Source organism: Heterodontus francisci, unplaced genomic scaffold (assembly GCF_036365525.1).
Source record: "Heterodontus francisci isolate sHetFra1 unplaced genomic scaffold, sHetFra1.hap1 HAP1_SCAFFOLD_374, whole genome shotgun sequence".
Classification (NCBI taxonomy): domain Eukaryota; kingdom Metazoa; phylum Chordata; class Chondrichthyes; order Heterodontiformes; family Heterodontidae; genus Heterodontus; species Heterodontus francisci.
In genome coordinates, this window is record NW_027140800.1 from 1270380 (window position 1) to 1292906 (window position 22527).

The 22527-nt window shown below is 49.8% G+C and overlaps 1 protein-coding gene across 1 annotated transcript in view; it reads left to right on the forward strand.

Moving 5' to 3' along the window:
* Positions 1-21854, forward strand: part of LOC137361190 (zinc finger protein 585A-like) — a 60710-nt gene extending 38856 nt beyond the window's left edge. The window contains exons 8-15 of the mRNA XM_068026113.1: positions 947-1076; positions 2864-3010; positions 12155-12301; positions 15976-16088; positions 17736-17814; positions 18818-18907; positions 19694-19916; positions 21702-21854. Of these exons, the coding sequence (XP_067882214.1) occupies positions 947-1076; positions 2864-3010; positions 12155-12301; positions 15976-16088; positions 17736-17814; positions 18818-18907; positions 19694-19916; positions 21702-21854 (1082 nt within the window). The remainder of the gene's footprint in view (positions 1-946; positions 1077-2863; positions 3011-12154; positions 12302-15975; positions 16089-17735; positions 17815-18817; positions 18908-19693; positions 19917-21701) is intronic.
* The last annotated feature ends 673 nt before the right edge of the window (positions 21855-22527 follow it).

Below are 22527 nucleotides of genomic sequence, written 5' to 3' on the forward strand. Positions count from 1 at the left end.
GGAGAGATCATTCCCCTTTCGGAGTGTGGGAAAGGATTTCCTCAGTCATCCTACCTGCTGATACACCAGTGATTTCACACTGGGGAGAGACCATTCACCTGCTCAGAGTCTGGTAGGAGATTCACTCAGACATCCTACCTGCTGAAACAAAAGTGAGTTCACAATGGGGAGAGACCATTCACCTGCTCAGAGTGTGGGAAGTGATTCACTCAGTCATGCAACCTGCTGATACACCAGTGAGTTCTCAATGGGGAGAGACCGTTCACCTGCTCAGAGTGTCGGAATGGATTCACTCAGTCATCGTACCTTCTGATACACCAGTGAGTTCACACTGGGGCGAGATCATTCACCAGCTCAGAGTGTGGGAAAGTGATTCACTCTGTCATCCTACCTGCAGATACACCAGTGAGTTAACACTGGTCAGAGACCGTTCACCTATTCTGAGTGTGGACAGAGATCCACTCAGTCATCCTACCAGCTGATACACCAGTGACTTATCACTGGTGAGAGACCGTTCACCTGCTCAGATTGTGGGAAGGGATTCACTCAGTCATCCTACCTTCTGTTACACCAGTGAGTTCACACTGGGGAGAGACCATTCACCTGCTCAGAGTGTGTGATGAGATTCACTCAGTCATGCTGCCTGCTGATACACCAGTAAGTTCACACTGGGGAGATACCATTCACCTGCTCAGACTCTGGTGGGAGATTCACTCAGTCATCCTACCTGCTTATACAACAGTGAGTTGACAATGGGGAGAGACCATTCAGCTGATCAGAGTGTTGGAGGTGATTCACTCAGTCATCCAACCTGCTGATATACCAGTGAGTTCACACTGGGGAGAGACCGTTCACCTGCTCAGTGTACGGGAAGAGGTTCACTCAGTCATCCTATCTGCTGATACATAAGTGAGTTCACACTGGGGAGAGACCGTTCCCCTTTCAGAGTGTGGGAAAGGATTTACTCAGTCATCCTACCTGCTGATACACCAGTGGGTTCACACTGGGGTGAGACCATTCACCTGCTCAGCGACTGGTCGGAGATTCAGTCAGGCATCCCACCTGCTGAAACAACAGTGAGTTCACAATGGGGAGAGAGCATTCACTTGATCAGAGAGAGGGAAGAGATTCACTCAGTCATCCTAACAGCTGATACAACAGTGAGTTAACAATGGGGTGAGACCGTTCACCTGCTCTGAGTGAGGACAGAGATTCACTCAGTAATCCTAACAGCTGATACACCAGTGAGTTCACACTGGGGAGAGACGTTTCACATATTCAGAGTGTGGGAAAGAGATTCACTCTGTCATCCTCCCTGCTGATACACCAGTGAGTTAACACTGGGGAGAGACCGTTCACCTGCTCTGAGTGAGGACAGAGATTCACTCAGTAATCCTAACAGCTGATACCCCAGTGGGTTTTCACTGGGGAGAGACCATTCACCTGCTCAGAGTGTGGGATGAGATTCAGTCAGTCATCCTGCCTGCTGATACAACAGTGAGTTCTCACTGTGGAGAGACCGTTCAACTGCTCAGAGTGTCGGAAGAGATTCACTCAGTCATCCTACCTTCTGATACACCAGTGAGTTCACACTGGGGAGAGACCATCCAGCTGCTCAGAGTGCGGGAGGTGATTCATTCAGTCATCTCGCCTGCTGATACACAAGTGGGTTCACACTTGGGAGAGACCGTTCACCTGTTCAGAGTGTTGGAAGTGATTCACTCAGTCATCCTACCTGCTGATACACCAGTGCGTTCACACAGGGGAGAGACCGTTCACCTGCTCAGAGTGTGGGATGAGATGCACTCAGTCATCCTGCCTGCTGATACACCAGTGAGTTCACACTTGGGAGAGACCGTTCACCTGTTCAGAGTGTGGGAAGGGATTCGCTCAGTCATCCTACCTGCTGATACGCCAGTGAGTTCACACTGGGGAGAGACAATTCCCCTGCTCAGAGTGTTGGATGAGATTCACTCAGTCATCCTGCCTGCTGTTACACCAGTGAGTTCACACTGGGGAGAGACCATTCACCTGCTCAGAGTGTGGGAAGAGATTCACTCAGTCATCCTAACTGCTGATACAACAGTGAGTTAACAATGGGGAGAGACAGTTCACCTGCTCAGAGTGTGGGAAGTGATTCATTCAGTCATTCAACCTGCTGATATACCAGTGAGTTCACACTGGGGAGAGACCGTTCACCAGCTCAGAGTGTCGGAAGAGATTCACTCAGTCATCCTACCTTTTGATACACCAGTGAGTTCACACTGGGGAGAGAACATTCAGCTGCTCAGAGTGTGGGATGAGATTCACTCAGTCATCCTTCCTGCTGATACACCAGTGAGTTCACACTTGGGAGAGACCGTTCACCTGTTCAGAATGTGGGAAGGGATTCACTCAGTCATCCTAACTGCTGATGCACCAGTGAGTTCACACAGGTGAGATACCGTTCACCTGCTCAGAGTGTGGGATGAGATTCACTCAGTCATCCTACCTGCTGATACACCAGTGAGTTCACACTGGGGATAGACCATTCAGCAGCTCAGAGTGTGGGATGAGATTCACTCAGTCATCCTGCCTGCTGATACACAAGTGAGTTCACACTGGGGAGAGACCTTTCACATTTTCAGAGTGTCGGAAGAGATGCACTCAGTCATCCTACCAGCTGATACACCAGTGAGTTCAAACTGGGGAGAGACCATTCAGCTGCTCAGAGTGTGGGATGAGATTCACTCAGTCATCCAAACTGCTGATACACCAGTGAGCTCACACTGGGGAGAGACATTAAACCTGCTCAGAGTGTGGGAAAGAGATTCACTCTGTCATCCTACCTGCTGATAAACCACTGAGTTAACACTGGGGATAGACCGTTCACCTGGTCTGAGTGTGGACGGAGATTCACTCAGTCATCCTACCAGCTGATGCACCAGTTGGATATCACTGGCGAGAGACCGTTCACCTGTTCAGATTGTGGGAAGGGATTCACTCAGTCATCCAACCTTCTGATACACCAGTGAGTTCACACTGGGGAGAGACCATTCACCTGCTCAGAGTGTGGTAGGAGATTCACTCTGTCATCCTACCTGCTGATACAACAGTGAGTTGACAATGGGGAGAGACCGTTCAGCTGCTCAGAGTGTGGGAAGTGATTCACTCTGTCATCCAACCTGCTGATATACAAGTGAGTTCAAAATGGGGAGAGACATTTCACCTGCTCAGAGTGTGGGAAAGAGATTCACTCTGTCATCCTACCTGCTTATACACCAGTGAGTTAACACTGGGGAGGGACCGTTCACCAGCTCTGAGTGAGGAAAGAGATTCACTCAGTCATCCTACCAGCTGATACACCAGTGAGTTATCACTGGGGAGAGACCGTTCACCTGTTCAGATTGTGGGAAGGGATTCACTCAGTCATCCTACCTTCTGATACACCAGAGAGTTTTCACTGGGGAGAGACCGTTCACCTGCTCAGAGTTTCGGAAGAGATTCACTCAGTCATACTACCTTCTGATACACCAGTGAGTTCACACTGGGGAGAGACCATTCAGCTGCTCAGAGTGTGGGAGGTGATTCACTCAGTCATCTCGCCTGCTGAGACACCAGTGCGTTCACACAGGGGAGAGACCGTTCACCTGCTCAGAGTGTGGGATGAGATATACTCAGTCATCCTACCTTCTGATACACCAGTGCGTTCACACAGGGGAGAGACCGTTCACCTGCTCAGAGTGTGGGATGAGATGCAATCAGTCATCCTACCTTCTGATACACCAGTGAGTTCACACTGGGGAGAGACCATTCAGCTGCTCAGAGTGCGGGAGGTGATTCACTCAGTCATCCTGCCTGCTGATACACAAGTGAGTTCACACTTGGGAGAGACCGTTCACCTGTTCAGCGTGTGGGAAGGGATTCACTCAGTCATCCTACCTGCTGATACACCAGTGCGTTCGCACAGGGGAGAGACCGTTCACCTGCTCAAAGTGTGGGATGAGATGCACTCAGTCATCCTACCTTCTGATACACCAGTGAGTTCACACTGGGGAGAGACCATTCAGCTGCTCAGAGTGTGGGAGGTGATTCACTCAGTCATCCTGCCTGCTGATACACAAGTGAGTTCACACTTGGTAGAGACCGTTCACCTGTTCAGCGTGTGGGAAGGGATTCACTCATTCATCCTACCTGCTGATACACCAGTGCGTTCGCACAGGGGAGAGACCGTTCACCTGCTCAGAGTGTGGGATGAGATTCGCTCTGTCATCCTGCCTGCTGATACACCAGTGAGTTCACACTTGGGAGAGACCGTTCATCTGTTCAGAGTGTGGGAAGGGATTCACTCAGTCATCCTACCTGCTGATACACCAGTGAGTTGACAGTGGGGAGAGACCGTTCACCTGCTCTGAGTGTGGACAGAGATTCACTCAGTCATCCTACCGGCTGATACACTAGTGAGTTATCACTGGGGAGAAACCGTTCACCTTTTCAGAGTGTGGAATGGATTCACTCAGTCATCCTACCTGCTGATACACCAGTGAGTTCACACTGGGGAGAGACCATTCCCCTGCTCAGAGTGTGGGAAGTGATTCACTCAGTCATCCAACCTGCTGATATACCAGTGAGTTCACACTGGGGAGAGACCGTTCACCTGCTCAGAGTGTGAGAAGGGATTCACTCAGTCATCCTACCTGCTGATACACCAGTGAGTTAACACAGGGGAGATACCGTTCACATGCTCAGAGTGTGGGATGTGATTCACTCAGTCATCCTACCTGCTGATACAACAGTGAATTCACACTGGGGAGAGACCAATCAGCAGCTCAGAGTGTGGGATGAGATTCACTCAGTCATCCGAAATGCTGATACACCAGTGAGTTAACACAGGGGAGATACCGTTCACATGCTCAGAGTGTGGGATGAGATTCACTCAGTCATCCTACCTGCTGATACACCAGTGAGTTAACACAGGGGAGATACCGTTCACATGCTCAGAGTGTGGGATGAGATTCACTCAGTCATACTACCTTATGATACACCAGTGAGTTCACACTGGGGAGAGACCATTCAGCTGCTCAGAGTGTGGGAGGTGATTCACTCAGTCATCTCGCCTGCTGATACACAAGTGAGTTCACAAATGGGAGAGACCGTTCACCTGTTCAGAGTGTGGACAGAGATTCACTCAGTCATCCTACCAGCTGATACACTAGTGAGTTATCACTGGGGAGAAACCGTTCACCTTTTCAGAGTGTGGAATGGATTCACTCAGTCATCCTACCTGCTGATACACCAGTGAGTTCACACTGGGGAGAGACCGTTCACCTGCTCAGAGTGTCGGACGAGATTCACTCAGTCATCCTACCTGCTGATACACCAGTGGGTTCACACTGGGGAGAGACCATTCACCTGCTCAGCGTCTGGTAGGAGATTCAGTCAGGCATCCCACCTGCTGAAACAACAGTGAGTTCACACAGGGGAGAGACCATTCACTTGCTCAGAGTGTGGGAAGAGATTCACTCAGTCATCCTAACTGCTGATACAACAGTGAGTTAACAATGGGGACAGACCGTTCACCTGCTCAGAGTGTGGGAAGTTATTCACTCAGTCATCCAACCTGCTGATATACCAGTGAGTTCACACAGGGGAGAGACCGTTCACCTGCTCAGAGTGTGAGAAGGGATTCACTCAGTCATCCTACCTGCTGATACACCAGTGAGTTAACACAGGGGAGATACCGTTCACATGCTCAGAGTGTGGGATGTGATTCACTCAGTCATCCTACCTGCTGATACACCAGTGAGTTCACACTGGGGAGAGACCATTCAGCAGCTCAGAGTGTGGGATGAGATTCACTCAGTCATCCTGCCTGCTGATACACCAGTGAGTTCACACTGGGGAGAGACCATTCACCTGCTCAGACTGTGGGATGAGATTTACTCAGTCATCCGAAATGCTGATACACCAGTGAGTTAACACAGGGGAGATACCGTTCACATGCTCAGAGTGTGGGATGAGATTCACTCAGTCATCCTGCCTGCTGATAGACCAGTGAGTTCACACTGGGGAGAGACCATTCAGCTGCTCAGAGTGTGGGAGGTGATTCACTCAGTCATCTCGCCTGCTGATACACAAGTGAGTTCACAAATGGGAGAGACCGTTCACCTGTTCAGAGTGTGGACAGAGATTCACTCAGTCATCCTACCAGCTGATACACTAGTGAGTTATCACTGGGGAGAAACCGTTCACCTTTTCAGAGTGTGGAATGGATTCACTCAGTCATCCTACCTGCTGATACACCAGTGAGTTCACACTGGGGAGAGACCGTTCACCTGCTCAGAGTGTCGGACGAGATTCACTCAGTCATCCTACCTGCTGATACACCAGTGGGTTCACACTGGGGAGAGACCATTCACCTGCTCAGCGTCTGGTAGGAGATTCAGTCAGGCATCCCACCTGCTGAAACAACAGTGAGTTCACAATGGGGAGAGACCATTCTCTTGCTCAGAGTGTGGGAAGAGATTCACTCAGTCATCCTAACTGCTGATACAACAGTGAGTTAACAATGGGGACAGACCGTTCACCTGCTCAGAGTGTGGGAAGTTATTCACTCAGTCATCCAACCTGCTGATATACCAGTGAGTTCACACAGGGGAGAGACCGTTCACCTGCTCAGAGTGTGAGAAGGGATTCACTCAGTCATCCTACCTGCTGATACACCAGTGAGTGAACACAGGGGAGATACCGTTCACATGCTCAGAGTGTGGGATGTGATTCACTCAGTCATCCTACCTGCTGATACACCAGTGAGTTCACACTGGGGAGAGACCATTCAGCAGCTCAGAGTGTGGGATGAGATTCACTCAGTCATCCTGCCTGCTGATACACCAGTGAGTTCACACTGGGGAGAGACCATTCACCTGCTCAGACTGTGGGATGAGATTTACTCAGTCATCCGAAATGCTGATACACCAGTGAGTTAACACAGGGGAGATACCGTTCACATGCTCAGAGTGTGGGATGAGATTCACTCAGTCATCCTACCTGCTGATACACCAGTGAGTTAACACAGGGGAGATACCGTTCACATGCTCAGAGTGTGGGATGAGATTCACTCAGTCATACTACCTTATGATACACCAGTGAGTGCACACTGGGGAGAGACCATTCAGCTGCTCAGAGTGTGGGAGGTGATTCACTCAGTCATCTCGCCTGCTGATACACAAGTGAGTTCACAAATGGGAGAGACCGTTCACCTGTTCAGAGTGTGGGAAGAGATTCACTCAGTCATCCTACCTGCTGATACACCAGTGCGTTCACACAGGGGAGAGACCGTTCACCTGCTCAGAGTGTGGGATGAGATAGAACATAGAACATAGAACATAGAACATACAGCACAGAACAGGCCCTTCGGCCCACAATGTTGTGCCGATCCTTTGTCCTCTGTCAAGGACAATTTAATCTATACCCCATCATTCTCCTTTATCCATATACCTATCCAAAAGCCTTTTGAAAATCCCTAAAGTTTCTGACTCAACAACTTCCCCGGGCAAGGCATTCCATGCCTCGACCACTCTCTGGGTAAAGAACCTTCCCCTGACATCCCCCTTATATCTCCCACCCTTCACCTTAAATTTATGACCCCTTGTAACGCTTTGCTCCACCCGGGGAAAAAGTTTCTGACTGTCTACCCTATCTATTCCCCTGATCATCTTATAAACCTCTATCATGTCACCCCTCATCCTTCTCCTTTCTAATGAGAAGAGGCCTAGAATGTTCAGCCTTTCCTCGTAAGACTTATTCTCCATTCCAGGCAACATCCTGGTAAATCTCCTCTGCACCCTCTCCAAGGCTTCCACATCCTTCCTAAAATGAGGCGACCAGAACTGCACACAGTACTCCAAATGAGGCCTTACCAAGGTCCTGTACAGCTGCATCATCACCTCACGGCTCTTAAATTCAATCCCTCTGCTAATGAACGCTAACACCCCATATGCCTTCTTCACAGCCCTATCCACTTGAGTTGCAACTTTCAATGATCTATGCACATAGACCCCAAGGTCTCTCTGCTCCTCCACATGCCCAAGAACCCTACCGTTAACCCAGTATTTTGCATTCATGTTTGTCCTTCCAAAATGGACGACCTCACACTTTTCAGGGTTAAACTCCATCTGCCACTTTTCAGCCCAGCACTGCAACCTATCCAAGTCCCTTTGCAGACGACAATAGCCCTCCTCGGTATCCACAACTCCACCAACCTTTGTATCATCTGCAAATTTACTGACCCACCCTTCGACTTCCTCATCCAAGTCGTTAATAAAAATCACAAACAGGAGAGGACCCAGAACTGATCCCTGCGGCACGCCACTGGTAACTGGGCTCCAGGCTGAGTATTTACCATCTAAGACCACTCTCTGCCTTCTATCAGTTAGCCAATTCTTAATCCAACTGGCCACATTCCCCACTATCCCATGCCTCCTGACTTTCTCCATAAGTCTACCATGGGGGACCTTATCAAATGCCTTACTAAAATCCATGTACACCACATCCACTGGTTTACCCTCATCCACTTGCTTGGTCACCTGCTCAAAGAATTCAATCAGGCTTGTGAGGCAAGACCTACCCCTCACAAAACCGTGCTGACTGTCCCGAATCAAGCAGTGTCTTTCCAGATGCTCAGAAATCCTATCCCTCAGCACCTTTTCCATCAACTTGCCTACCACCGAAGTAAGACTAACTGGCCTGTAATTCCCAGGGTTGTTCCTATTCCCTTTCTTGAACAGGGGCACAACATTTGCCACCCTCCAATCACCTGGTACCACCCCCGTCAGCAGAGAAGATGAAAAGATCATTGCCAACGGCTCTGCAATTTCATCCCTTGCTTCCCATAACATCCTTGGATATACCCCGTCAGGCCCGGGAGACTTGTCTATCTTCAAGTTATTCAAAAACCCCAACACATCTTCCCTCCTAACGAGCACTTCCTCGAGCTTACCAGTCTGTTTCACACCGTCCTCTTCAGTAATACACCCCTTCTCATTCGTAAATACCGAAGAGAAGTACTCATTCAAAACCTCACTTATCTCTTCCGGCTCAACACACAGTCTCCCGCTATTGTCCTTGACCGGACCTATGGTCCCCCTGGTCATCCTCATATTTCTGACATACGCGTAAAAGGCCTTGGGGTTTTCTTTTATCCTACCCGCCAAGCATTTTTCATGCCCTCTCTTAGCTCTCCTAATCCCTTTCTTCAGATCCTTCCTGGCCATCTTGTATCCCTCCAGAGCTATGCCTGTGCCCTTTTTCCTCAACTTTATATACGCATCCTTCTTCTTCCTAACAAGACTCTCAACCTCTCTTGTCAACCACGGTTCCCTCACATGACCATCCCTTCCCTGTCTGACAGGGACATGCTTATCAATGGCCCCTACTATCTGCTCCTTGAAAAAGTTCCACATTTCGACCGTGCCCTTCCCTGCCAGCATATGCTCCCAACTTATGCTCCTCAGTTCCTGCCTGACAGCATCATATCTACCCTTCCCCCAATTGTAAACCTTGCCCTGTTGCACATACCTATCCCTCTCCATTACCACAGTGAATGCTACAGAATTGTGATCACTATCTCCAAAGTGCTCGCCCACCAACAGCTCTATCACTTGCCCTGGTTCATTACCTAGTACCAAATCCAATATTGCCTCCCCTCTGGTCGGGCAGTCTACATACTGAGTCAGAAAAGCTTCCTGGACATACTGCACAAACACTACCCCATCCAAACTATTCGATCTAAAGAGTTGCCAATCAATATTTGGGAAGTTGAAATCCCCCATAATTACTACCCTGTGACTTCTGCTCCTTTCCAAAATCTGTTTCCCAATCTGCTCTTCCACCTCCGTGCTGCTATTGGGGGGCCTATAGAAAACTCCCATCAAGGTGACTGCTCCTTTCCTGTTCCTGACCTCAACCCACAGTGCCTCAGTCGGCAGATCCTCCTCGAAAATTCTTTCAGCAGTTGTTACACTATTTCTAACTAACAATGCCACCCCCCCACCTCTTTTACCACCATTCCTAATCTTATGAAAACATCTATAACCAGGTACCTCCAAGAACCATTCCTCCCCCTCACCTATCCACGTTTCAGTGATGGCCACAACATCGTAGTCCCAAGTGCCCATCCACGCCTTCAATTCACTCACCTTATTCCTGATACTTCTTGCGTTGAAGTATACGCACTTTAACCCTTCTCCGTGCCCATCTGTCCTCTGTGACAGTGCTACCTTCCCCAATACCTCACTACACTCTTTGTCTTTCTGAGTGGACCCACTGGTCCCTGGATTACAAGTCCGGTTCCCATCCCCCTCCCAAACTAGTTTAAACCCTCCCGAACAGTACTAGCAAACCTCCCTCCCAGGATATTGGTGCCCCTCTGGTTCAGATGCAGCCCGTCCTGTTTGAACAGGTCCCATCTTCCCCAGAATGCAGTCCAATTATCCAAGAACTGGAAGCCCTCCCTCCTACACCATTCCTGCAGCCACGTGTTCAGCTGTGCTCTCTCCCTATTCCTAGCCTCACTATCACGTGGCGCCGGCAACAAACCAGAGATAACAACTCTGTCCGTCCGAGCTTTCAGCTTCCAGCCTAACTCCCTAAACTCACTTCTAACATCTGTGCCACCCTTCCTTCCTACGTCGTTGGTGCCAATGTGCACCACGACCTCTGGCTGCTCCCCCTCCCCTTTAAGGATCCTGAAGGCGCGATCACAAACATCACGGACCCTGGCACCAGGGAGGCAACAAACCATCCGTGCGTCTCGCCTGCGCCCACAGAACCGCCTGTCCGTACTCCTCACCATCGAGTCCCCGATGACTAGTGCTCTCCCATTTTCCCTCCTTCCCTTCTGAGCCACAGTGCAGGACCCCGTGCCAGAGGCCCGGTCACTGCAGCCTGCCCCCGATAGGCCGTCCCCCCCAACAGTATCTAAAACTGTATACTTGTTGTTGAGGGGAACGACCACAGGAGATCCCTGCACTGACCTCTTCCCACCTCTAACTGTTACCCAGCTGCCTTTGATTTGTGGAGTAACGACCTCCGTGTAGCTTCTATCTATCAACCCCTCAGCTTCCCGAATGATCCTCAGTTCATCCAGCTCCAGCTCCAATTCCCTAACACGGTCTGATAGGAGCTGGAGACGGATGCACTTCCAGCAGGTGAAGTCGGCAGGGTCACCGGAGGTTCCCCTCACCTCGAACATTCTGCAGGAGGAGCAATACACTACACTGGCTGCCATTTCTTTTATTCAATTACCCCTTAGTTAAGTACAACTATAGATATTAACAAAAACAGTAAATAGCTTACTTGCTCAGTCCTTTTTGGTTAGAGGAGGAGGGTAAAAAGGGTCTTATTATTAGGTTAGAGGAGGAGGATGGGTGGGACACACTACATGCGTAGTGGCTCGGGTTTACTCAGCTCCGCACCTTTAAGGAAAATACCTACCCAGGAGTCCTCGCTGCCGACCAGCTTCCGGTTCCTCCGGCGCCAAAAGAAACTCAAAGACAAGGAAAACAGTAAGTAAAACAGTAAGTACTTACTTTTAAAACACAGCTCCTGATGCCTTCACTCACCCAACGAAGAGTCGCTACCTTCTCCTGCTGCTCCGCCGGGAAAAAAAAAAAAAAAAAAAAAAAAAAAAAAAAAAAAAAGATGCACTCAGTCATCCTACCTTCTGATACTCCAGTGAGTTCACACTGGGGAGAGACCATTCAGCTGCTCAGAGTGTGGGAGGTGATTCACTCAGTCATCCTGCCTGCTGATACACAAGTGAGTTCACACTGGGGAGAGACCTTTCACATTCTCAGAGTGTGGGAAAGAGATTCACTCTGTCATCCTACCTGCTGATACACCAGTGAGTTCACACTGGGGAGAGACCGTTCACCAGCTCTGAGTGAGGACAGAGATTCACTCTGTCATCCTACCAGCTGATACACCAGTGAGTTATCACTGGGGAGAGACCGTTCACCTGTTCAGATTGTGGGAAGGGATTCACTCAGTCATCCTACCTGCTGATACACCAGTGAGTTCACACTGGGGAGAGACCATTCACCTGCTCAGAGTGTGGGAGGTGATTCACTCAGTCATCCTGCCTGCTGCTACACAAGTGAGTTCACACTTGGGAGAGACCATTCACCTGTTCAGAGTGTGGGAAGGGATTCACTCAGTCATCCTACCTGCTGATACACCAGTGCGTTCACACACAGGAGAGACCGTTCACATGCTCAGAGTGTGGAATGAGATACACTCAGTCATCCTGCCTGCTGATACACCAGTGAGTTCACTCTTGGGAGAGACCGTTCACCTGATCAGAGTGTGGGAAGGCATTCACTCAGTCACGCTACCTGCTGATACACCAGTGAGTTGACAGTGGGGAGAGACCGTTCACCTGCTCTGAGTGTGGAAGGGATTCACTCAGTCATCCTACCTGCTGATACAGCAGTGAGTTCACAATGGGGAGAGACCATTCACCTGCTCAGCGAGTCGGAAGAGATTCACTCAGTCATTCTACCTTCTGATACACCAGTGAGTTCACACTGGGGAGAGACCAATCCCCTGCTCAGAGTGTTGGATGAGATTCACTCATTCATCCTGCCTGATGTGACACCAGTGAGTTCACACTGGGGAGAGACCATTCACCTGCTCAGCGTCTGGTAGGAGATTCAGTCAGGCATCCTACCTTCTGAAACAACAGGGAGTGCACAATGGGGAGAGACCATTCTCTAACTCAGAGTTTGGGAAGAGATTCACTCAGTCATACTACCTGCTGATACACCAGTGAGTTCACACTGGGGAGAGACCGTTCACCTGCTCAGAGTGTGGGATGAGATTCACTCAGTCATCCTGCCTGCTGATACAACAGTGAGTTCACACTTGGGAGAGACCGTTCACCTGTTCAGAGTGTGGGAAGGGATTCACTCAGTCATCCTAACTGCTGATACACCAGTGAGTTCACACAGGGGAGATACCGTTCACCTGCTCAGAGTGTGGGATGAGATTCACTCTGTCATCCTACCTGCTGATACACCAGTGAGTTCACACTGGGGAGAGACCATTCAGCAGCTCAGAGTGTGGGTTGAGATTCACTCAGTCATCCTGCCTGCTGATACACAAGTGAGTTCACACTGGGGAGAGACCGTTCACTTTTTCAGAGTGTCGGAAGAGATTCACTCAGTCATCCTACCTGCTGATACACCAGTGATTTCAAACTGGGGAGAGACCAATCAGCTGCTCAGAGTGTGGGATGAGATTCACTCAGTCATCCAAACTGCTGATGCACCAGTGAGTTCACAATGGGGAGAGACATTAAACCTGCTCAGTGTGTGGGTAAGAGATTCACACTGGGGAGAGACCGTTCATCAGCTCTGAGTGAGGACAGAGATTCACTCTTTCATCCTACCTGCTGATAAACCAGTCAGTTAACACTGGGGATAGACCGTTCACCTGGTCAGAGTGTGGACGGAGATTCACTCAGTCATCCTACCAGCTGATACACCAGTTACTTATCACTGGGGAGAGACCGTTCACCTGTTCAGATTGTGGGAAGAGATTCACTCAGTCATCCTACCTTATGATACACCAGTGAGTTCACACTGGGGAGAGACCATTCACCTGCTCATAGTGTGGGATGAGATTCACTCAGTCATCCGACGTGCTGATACACCAGTGAGTTCACTTTGGGGAGAGACCATTCACCTGCTCAGAGTGTGGGATGAGATTCAGTCAGTCATCCTGCCTGCTGATACACCAGTGAGTTCACAATGGGGAGAGACCGTTCACCTGCTCAGAGTGTCGGAAGAGATTCACTCAGTCATCCTACCTTCTGATAAACCAGTGAGTTCACACGGGGGAGAGACGATACACCTGCACAGCGTCTGGTTGGAGATTCACTCAGTCATCCTAACTGCTGAGACAGCAGTGAGTTAACAATGGGGACAGACCGTTCACCTGCTCAGAGTATGGGAAGTGATTCACTCAGTAATCCAACCTGCTGATATACCAGTGAGTTCACACTGGGGAGAGACCGTTCACCTGCTCAGAGTGTCGGAAGAGATTCACTCAGTCATCCTACCTTCTGATACACCAGGGAGTTCACACACGGGAGAGACATTTCACCTGCTCAGACTGTGTGAAAGAGATTCCCTCTCTCATCCTACCTGCTGATACACCAGTGGGTTAACAGTGGGGAGAGACCGTTCACCTGTTCAGATTGTGGGAAGGGATTCACTCAGTCATCCTACCTGCTGATACACCAGTAAGTTCACACTGGGGAGAGACCGTTCACCTGTTCAGATTGTGGGAAGGGATTCACTCAGTCATCCTGCCTGCTGATACACCAGTGAGTTCACACTGGGGAAATACCATTCACCTGCTCAGACTCTGGTTGGAGATTCACTCAGACATCCTACCTGCAGAAACAAAAGTGAGTTCACATTGGGGAGAGACCGTTCAGCTGCTCAGAGTGTGGGATGAGATTCACTCAGTCATCCTACCTGCTGATACAACAGTGAGTTGACAATGGGGAGAGACCGTTCACCTGCTCAGAGTGTGGGAGGTGATTCAATCAGTCATCCTAACTGCTGATACAGGAGTGAGTTAACAAGTGGGACAGACCGTTCAACTCCTCAGAGTGTGGGACATGATTCACTCAGTCATCCAACCTGCCGGTATACCAGTGAGTTCACACTGGGGAGAGGCCACTCACCTTCTCAGAGTGTGGGATGAGATTCACTCAGTCATCCTACCTGCTGATACACCAGTGAGTTCACACGGGGGAGAGATCATTCAGCTGCTCAGAGTGTGGGATGAGATTCACTCAGTCATCCTGTTTGCTGATACACCAGTGAGTTCACACTTGGGAGAGACCGCTCACCTTCTCAGAGTGATGGATGAGATTCACTCTGTCATTCTACCTGCTGATGCACCAGTGGGTTCACACTGGGGAGAGACCTTTCAACTGCTCAGAGAGTGGGAAAGAGATTCACACTGTCATCCTACCTGCTGATGCACCAGTGAGTTGACACTGGGGAGAGACCGTTCACCTGCTCTGAGTGTGGACAGAGATTCACTTCGTCATCCTACCTGCGGATACACCAGTGAGTTCACACAGGGGAGATACCGTTCACCTGCTCAGAGTGTGGGATGAGATTCACTCAGTCATCCTACCAGCTGATACACCAGTGAGTTCACACTGGGGTGAGACCAGACAGCATCTCAGAGTGTGGGATGAGATTCACTCAGACATCCTGCCTGCTGATACACCAGTGAGTTCACACTGGGGAGAGACCGTTCACCTTTTCAGAGTGTCGGAAGAGATTCACTCAGTCATCCTACCTGCTGATACACCAATGAGTTCATACTGGGGAGAGACATTTCACCTGCTCAGAGTGTGGGAAAGAGATTCACTCTGTCATCCTACGTGCTGATAAACAAGTGAGTTAACACTGGGGAGAGACCGTTCACCTGGTCAGAGTGAGGAGGGAGATTCACTCAGTCATCCTACCAGCTGATATACCAGTGAGTTATCACTGGGGAGAGACCGTTCACCTGTTCAGATTGTGGGAAGGTATTCACTCAGTCATCCTACCTTCTGATACTTCAGTGAGTTCACACTGGGGAGAGACCATTCACCTGCTCAGAGTGTGGGATGAGATTCACTCAGTCATCCTACCAGCTGATACACCAGTGAGTTCACACTGGGGTGGGACCATTCAGCTGCTCAGAGTGTGGGATGAGATTCACTCAGTCATACTGCCTGCTGACACACAAGTGATTTCACACTTGGGAGAGACCGTTCACCTGTTCAGAGTGTGGGAATTGATTCACTCAGTCATCCTACCTGCTGATACATCAGTGCGTTCACACAGGGGAGAGACCGTTCACCTGTTCAGAGTGTGGGAAGAGATTCAATCAGTCATAGTACCTGCTGATACACCAGTGAGTTGACAGTGGGGAGAGACCGTTCACCTGCTCTGAGTTTGGACAGAGATTCACTCAGTCATCCGACCAGCTGATATACCAGTGTGTTATCACTGGGGAGAGACCGTTCACCTGCTCAGCGTGTCGGAAGAGATTCACTCAGTCATTCTACCTTCTGATACACCAGTGAGTTCACACTGGGGAGAGACCATTCCCCTGATCAGAGTGTTGGATGAGATTCACTCAGTCATCCTGCCTGCTGTTGCACCAGTGAGTTCACACTGGGGAGAGACCTTTCACCTGCTCAGCGTCTGGTTGGAGATTCAGTCAGGCATCCCACCTGCAGAAACAACAGTGAGTTCACAATGGGGAGAGACCATTCACTTGCTTAGAGTGTGGGAAGAGATTCACTCAGTCATCCTAACAGCTGATACATCAGTGAGTTAACAATGGGGAGAGACCGTTCACCTGCTCAGAGTGTGGGAAGTGATTCACTCAGTCATCCAACCTGCTGATTTACCAGTGGGTTCACACTGGGGAGAGACCTTTCACCTGCTCAGAGTGTGGGAAAGAGATTCACTCTGTCATCCTGCCTGCTGATACACCATTGAGTTAACACTGGGGAGAGACCGTTCACCTGCTCTGAGTGAGGACAGAGATTCACTCAGTCATCATACCAGCTGATACACCAGTGCGTTATCACTGGTGAGAGACCGTTCACCTGTTCAGATTGTGGGAAGGGATTCACTCAGTCATCCTACCTGCTGATACACCAATGAGTTCATACTGGGGAGAGACATTTCACCTGCTCAGAGTGTGGGAAAGAGATTCACTCTGTCATCCTACGTGCTGATAAACAAGTGAGTTAACACTGGGGAGAGACCGTTCACCTGGTCAGAGTGAGGAGGGAGATTCACTCAGTCATCCTACCAGCTGATATACCAGTGAGTTATCACTGGGGAGAGACCGTTCACCTGTTCAGATTGTGGGAAGGGATTCACTCAGTCATCCTACCTTCTGATACTTCAGTGAGTTCACACTGGGGAGAGACCATTCACCTGCTCAGAGTGTGGGATGAGATTCACTCAGTCATCCTACCAGCTGATACACCAGTGAGTTCACACTGGGGTGGGACCATTCAGCTGCTCAGAGTGTGGGATGAGATTCACTCAGTCATACTGCCTGCTGACACACAAGTGATTTCACACTGGGGAGATACCATTCACCTGCTCAGACTCTGGTAGGAGATTCACTCAGTCATCCTACCTGCTGAAACAACAGTGAGTTCACAATAGGGAGAGACCATTCAACTGCTCAGAGTGTGGGAAGAGATTCACTCAGTCATCCTACCAGCTGATACACCAGTGCGTTATCACTGGTGAGAGACCGTTCACCTGTTCAGATTGTGGGAAGGGATTCACTCAGTCATCCTACCTTCTGATACACCAGTGAGTTCACACTGGGGAGAGACCATTCACCTGCTCAGAGTGTGGGATGAGATTCACTCCGACATCCTGCCTGCTGATACAAAAGTGAGTTCACACTGGGGAGATACCATTCACCTGCTCAGACTCTGGTAGGAGATTCACTCAGTCATCCTACCTGCTGAAACAACAGTGAGTTCAAAATGGGGAGAGACCATTCAGCGGCTCAGAGTGTGGGAAGAGATTCACTCAGTCATCCTACCTGCTGATACAACAGTAGAGTTCACAATGGGGAGAGACTGTTCACCTGCTCAGAGTGTGGGAGGTGATTCAATCAGTCATCCAACCTGCTGATATACCAATCAGTTAACACTGGGGAGAGACCGTTCACCTGCTCAGAGTGTCGGAAGAGATTCACTCAGTCATCCTACTTTTTGATACACTTGTGAGTTCACACTGGGGAGAGACCATTCAGCTGCTCAGAGTGTGGGATGAGATTCACTCAGTCATCCTGCCAGCTGATACACCAGTGAGTTCACACTTGGGAGAGACCGTTCACCTGTTCCGAGTGTGGGAAGGGATTTACTCAGTCATCCTACCTGCTGATACCCCAGTGAGTTGACAGTGGGGAGAGACCGTTCACCTGCTCAGCGTGTCGGAAGAGATTCACTCAGTCATTCTACCTTCTGATACACCAGTGAGTTCACACTGGGTAGAGACCATTCCCCTGCTCAGAGTGTTGGATGAGATTCACTCAGTCAACCTGCCTGCTGTTACACCAGTGAGTTCACACTGGGGAGAGACCATTCACCTGCTCTGCGTCTGGTTGGAGATTCAGTCAGGCATCCCACCTGCTGAAACAACAGTGAGTTCACAATGTGGAGAGACCATTCACTTGCTCAGAGTGTGGGAAGAGATTCACTCAGTCATCCTAACTGCTGATATACCAGTGAGTTCACACTGGGGAGAGACCTTTCACCTGCTCAGAGTGTGGGAAGTGATTCACTCAGTCATCCAATCTGCTGATATACCAGTGAGTTCACACTGGGGAGAGACCTTTCACCTGCTCAGAGTGTGGGAAAGAGATTCACTCTGTCATCCTACCTGCTGATACATCAGTGAGTTAACACTGGGGTGAGACCGTTCACCTGTTCAGATTGTGGGAAGGGATGCACTCAGTCATCCTACCTTCTGATACACCAGTGAGTTCACACTGGGGAGAGACCATTCACCTGCTCAGACTCTGGTAGGTGATTCACTCAGTCATCCTACCTGCTGAAACAACCGTGAGTTCACAATGGGCAGAGACCATTCAGCTGCTCAGAGTGTGGCAAGAGATTCACTCAGTTATCCTACCTGCTGATACAACAGTGAGTTGACAATGGGGAGAGACCGTTCACCTGCTCAGAGTGTGGGAGGTGATTCAATCAGTCATCCAACCTGCTGAGATACCAATCAGTTCACACTGGGGAGACACCGTTCACCTGCTCAGAGTGTCGGAAGAGATTCACTCAGTCATCCTACCTGCTGATACACCAGTGAGTTCACACTGGGGAGAGACCGTTCACCTGCTCAGCGTGTCGGAAGAGCTTCACACATTCATTCTACCTTCTGATACACCAGTGAGTTCACACTGGGGAGAGACCATTCCCCTGCTCAGAGTGTTGGATGATATTCACTCAGTCATCCTGCCTGCTGTTACACCAGTGAGTTCGCACTGGGGAGAGACCATTCACCTGCTCAGCGTCTGGTTGGAGATTCAGTCAGGCATCCCACCTGCTGAAACAACAGTGAGTTCACAATGGGGAGAGACCATTCACTTGCTCAGAGTGTGGGAAGAGATTCACTCAGTCATCCTAACTGCTGATACAGCTGTGAGTTAACAATGGGGACAGACCGTTCACCTTCTCAGAGTGTGGGAAGTGATTCACTCAGTCATCCAACCTGCTGATATACCAGTGAGTTCACACAGGGGAGAGACCTTTCACCTGCTCAGAGTGTGGGAAAGAGATTCACTCTGTCATCCTACCTGCTGATACACCAGTGAGTTAACACTGGGGAGAGACCGTTCACCCACTCTGAGTGAGGACAGAGATTCACTCAGTCATCCTACCTTTTAATACACTAGTGAGTTCCACTGGGGAGAGACCATTCAGCTGCTCAGAGTGTGGGATGAGATTCACTCCGTCATCCTGCCTGCTGATACACCACTGAGTTCACACTGGGGTGATACCATTCACCTGCTCAGACTCAGGTAGGAGATTCACTCAGTCATCCTACCTGCTGAAACAACAGTGAGTTCACAATGGGGAGAGACGATTTAGCTGCTCAGAGTGTGGGAAAAGATTCACTCAATCATCCAACCTGCTGATTTACCAATCAGTTCACACTGGGGAGAGACCTTTCACCTGCTCAGTGTGTGGGAAAGAGATGCACTCAGTCATTCTACCTGCTGATACACCAGTGAGTTCACACTTGGGAGAGGCCGTTCACCTGTTCAGTGTGTGGGAAGGGATGAAATCAGTCATCCGTCCTGCTGATACGCAAGTGAGTTCACACTGGGGAGAGACCGTTCACCTGCTCAGTGTACGGGAAGAGTTTCACTCAGTCATCCTACCTGCTGATACACCAGTGAGTTCACACTGGGGGGAGACCATTCACCTGCTCAGAGTCTGGTTGGAGATTCACTCAGACATCCTACCTGCAGAAACAAAAGTGAGTTCACATTGGGGAGAGACCATTCACCTGCTCAGAGTGTGGGAAGTGATTCACTCAGTCTTGCATCCTGCTGATACACCAGTGTGTTCACACTGGGGAGAGACCGTTCTCCTGCTCAGAGTGTCGGAAGAGATTCACTCAGTCATGCTACCTTCTGATACACCAGTGAGTTCACACTGGGGAGAGACCATTCACCTGCACAGACAGTGGGATGAGATTCACTCAGTCATCCAAACTGCTGATACACCATTGAGTTAACACTGGGGAGAGACCGTTCACCTGCTCTGAGTGTGGATATAGATTCACTCAGTCATCCTACCAGCTGATATACCAGTGAGTTATCACTGGTGAGAGACCGTTCATCTGTTCAGATTGTGGGAAGGGATTCACTCAGTCATCCTGCCTGCTGATGCAACAGTGAGTTCACACTGGGGAGATACCATTCACCTGCTCAGACGCTGGTAGGAGATTCACTCAGTCATCCTACCTGCTGATATACCAGTGAGTTCACACTGGGGAGAGACCGTTCACCTGCTCAGAGTGTCGGAAGAGATTCACTCTGTCAGCCTACCTTCTGATACACCAGTGAGTTCACACTGGGGAGAGACCATTCACCTGCTCAGACTGTGGGATGAGATTCACTCAGTCATCCAGCCTGCTGATACACCAGTGAGTTCACACTGGGGAGAGACCATTCACCTGCTCAGAGTGTGGGAAGAGATTCACTCAGTCATCCTACCTGCTGATATACCAGTGAGTTCACACTGGGGAGAGACCGTTCAACTGCTCAGAGTGTGGGAAGAGATTCAATCTGTCATCCTACCTTCTGATACACCAGTAGGTTCACACTGGTGAGAGACCGTTCACCTGTTCAGAGTGTGGGAAGGGATTCACTCAGTCATCCTACCTGCTGATACACCAGTGAATTCACACAGGGGAGAGACCGTTCACCTGCTCAGATTGTGGGATGAGATTCACTCAGTCTTCCTACCTGCTGATACACCAGTGAGCTCACACTGGGGAGAGAACATTCAGCTGTGCAGAGTCAGGTAGGAGATTCACTCAGTCATCCCACCTGCTGAAACAACAGTGAGTTCACATTGAGGAGAGACCTTTCACCTGCTCAGAGTGTGGGAAGTGATTCACTCAGTCATCCAACCTGCTGACACACCAGTGAGTTCACACTGGGGAGAGACCTTTCACCTGCTCAGAGTGTGGGAAAGAGATTCACTCTGTCATCCTACCTGCTGATACACCACTGAGTTAACACTGGGGAGAGACCATTCACCTGCTCAGAGTCTGGACGGAGATTCACTCAGTCATCCTACCTGCTGAAACAACAGTGAGTTCACATTGAAGAGAGACCATTCACCTGCTCAGAGTGTGGGAAGTGATTCACTCAGTGTTCCTACCTGCTGATACACCAGTGAGTTCACAGTGGGGAGAGACCTTTCACCTGCTCAGAGTGTGGGAAAGAGATTCACTCTGTCATCCGACCAGCTGATACACCAGTGTGTTATTACTGGGGAGAGACCGTTCAACTGTTCAGATTGTGGGATTGGATTCACTCAGACATCCTACCTGCTTATACACCAGTGAATTCACAATGGGGAGAGACCATTCACCTGCTCCGAGTGTGGGAAGAGATTCACTCTGTCATCCTACCAGCTGATACACCAGTGTGTTATTACTGGGGAGATACCGTTCAACTGTTCTGATTGTGGGAATGGATTCACTCAGTCATCCTACCTGCTGATACACCAGTGAGTTCACACTGTGGAGAGACCGTTCACCTGCTCAGAGTGTGGAAAGAGATTCACTCAGTCATCCTACCTGCTGATACAACAGTGAGTTGAGACTGGAGAGAGACCATTCAACTGCTCAGAATGTGGGCAGAGATTCGCTCAGTCATCCTGCCTGCTGAGACACCAGTGAGTTCACACTGGGGTGAGACCTTTCACCTGCTCCGAGTGTGGGAAGAGATTCACTCAGTCATCCTACCTGCTGATACACCAGTTTGTTAACACTGGGGAGAGACCGTTCACCTGCTCAGATTGTGGGATGAGATTCACTCAGTCATCCTACCTGCTGATACACCAGTGAGCTCACACTGGGGAGAGACCATTCACCTGCTCAGAGTGTGGAAAGAGATTCACTCAGTCATCCTACCTGCTGATACAACAGTGAGTTGAGACTGGAGAGAGACCATTCAACTGCTCAGAATGTGGGCAGAGATTCGCTCAGTCATCCTGCCTGCTGAGACACCAGTGAGTTCACACTGGGGTGAGACCTTTCAACTGCTCAGAGTGTGGGAAGAGATTCACTCAGTCATCCTACCTGCTGATACACCAGTTTGTTAACACTGGGGAGAGACCGTTCACCTGCTCAGATTGTGTGATGAGATTCACTCAGTCATCCTACCTGCTGATACACCAGTGAG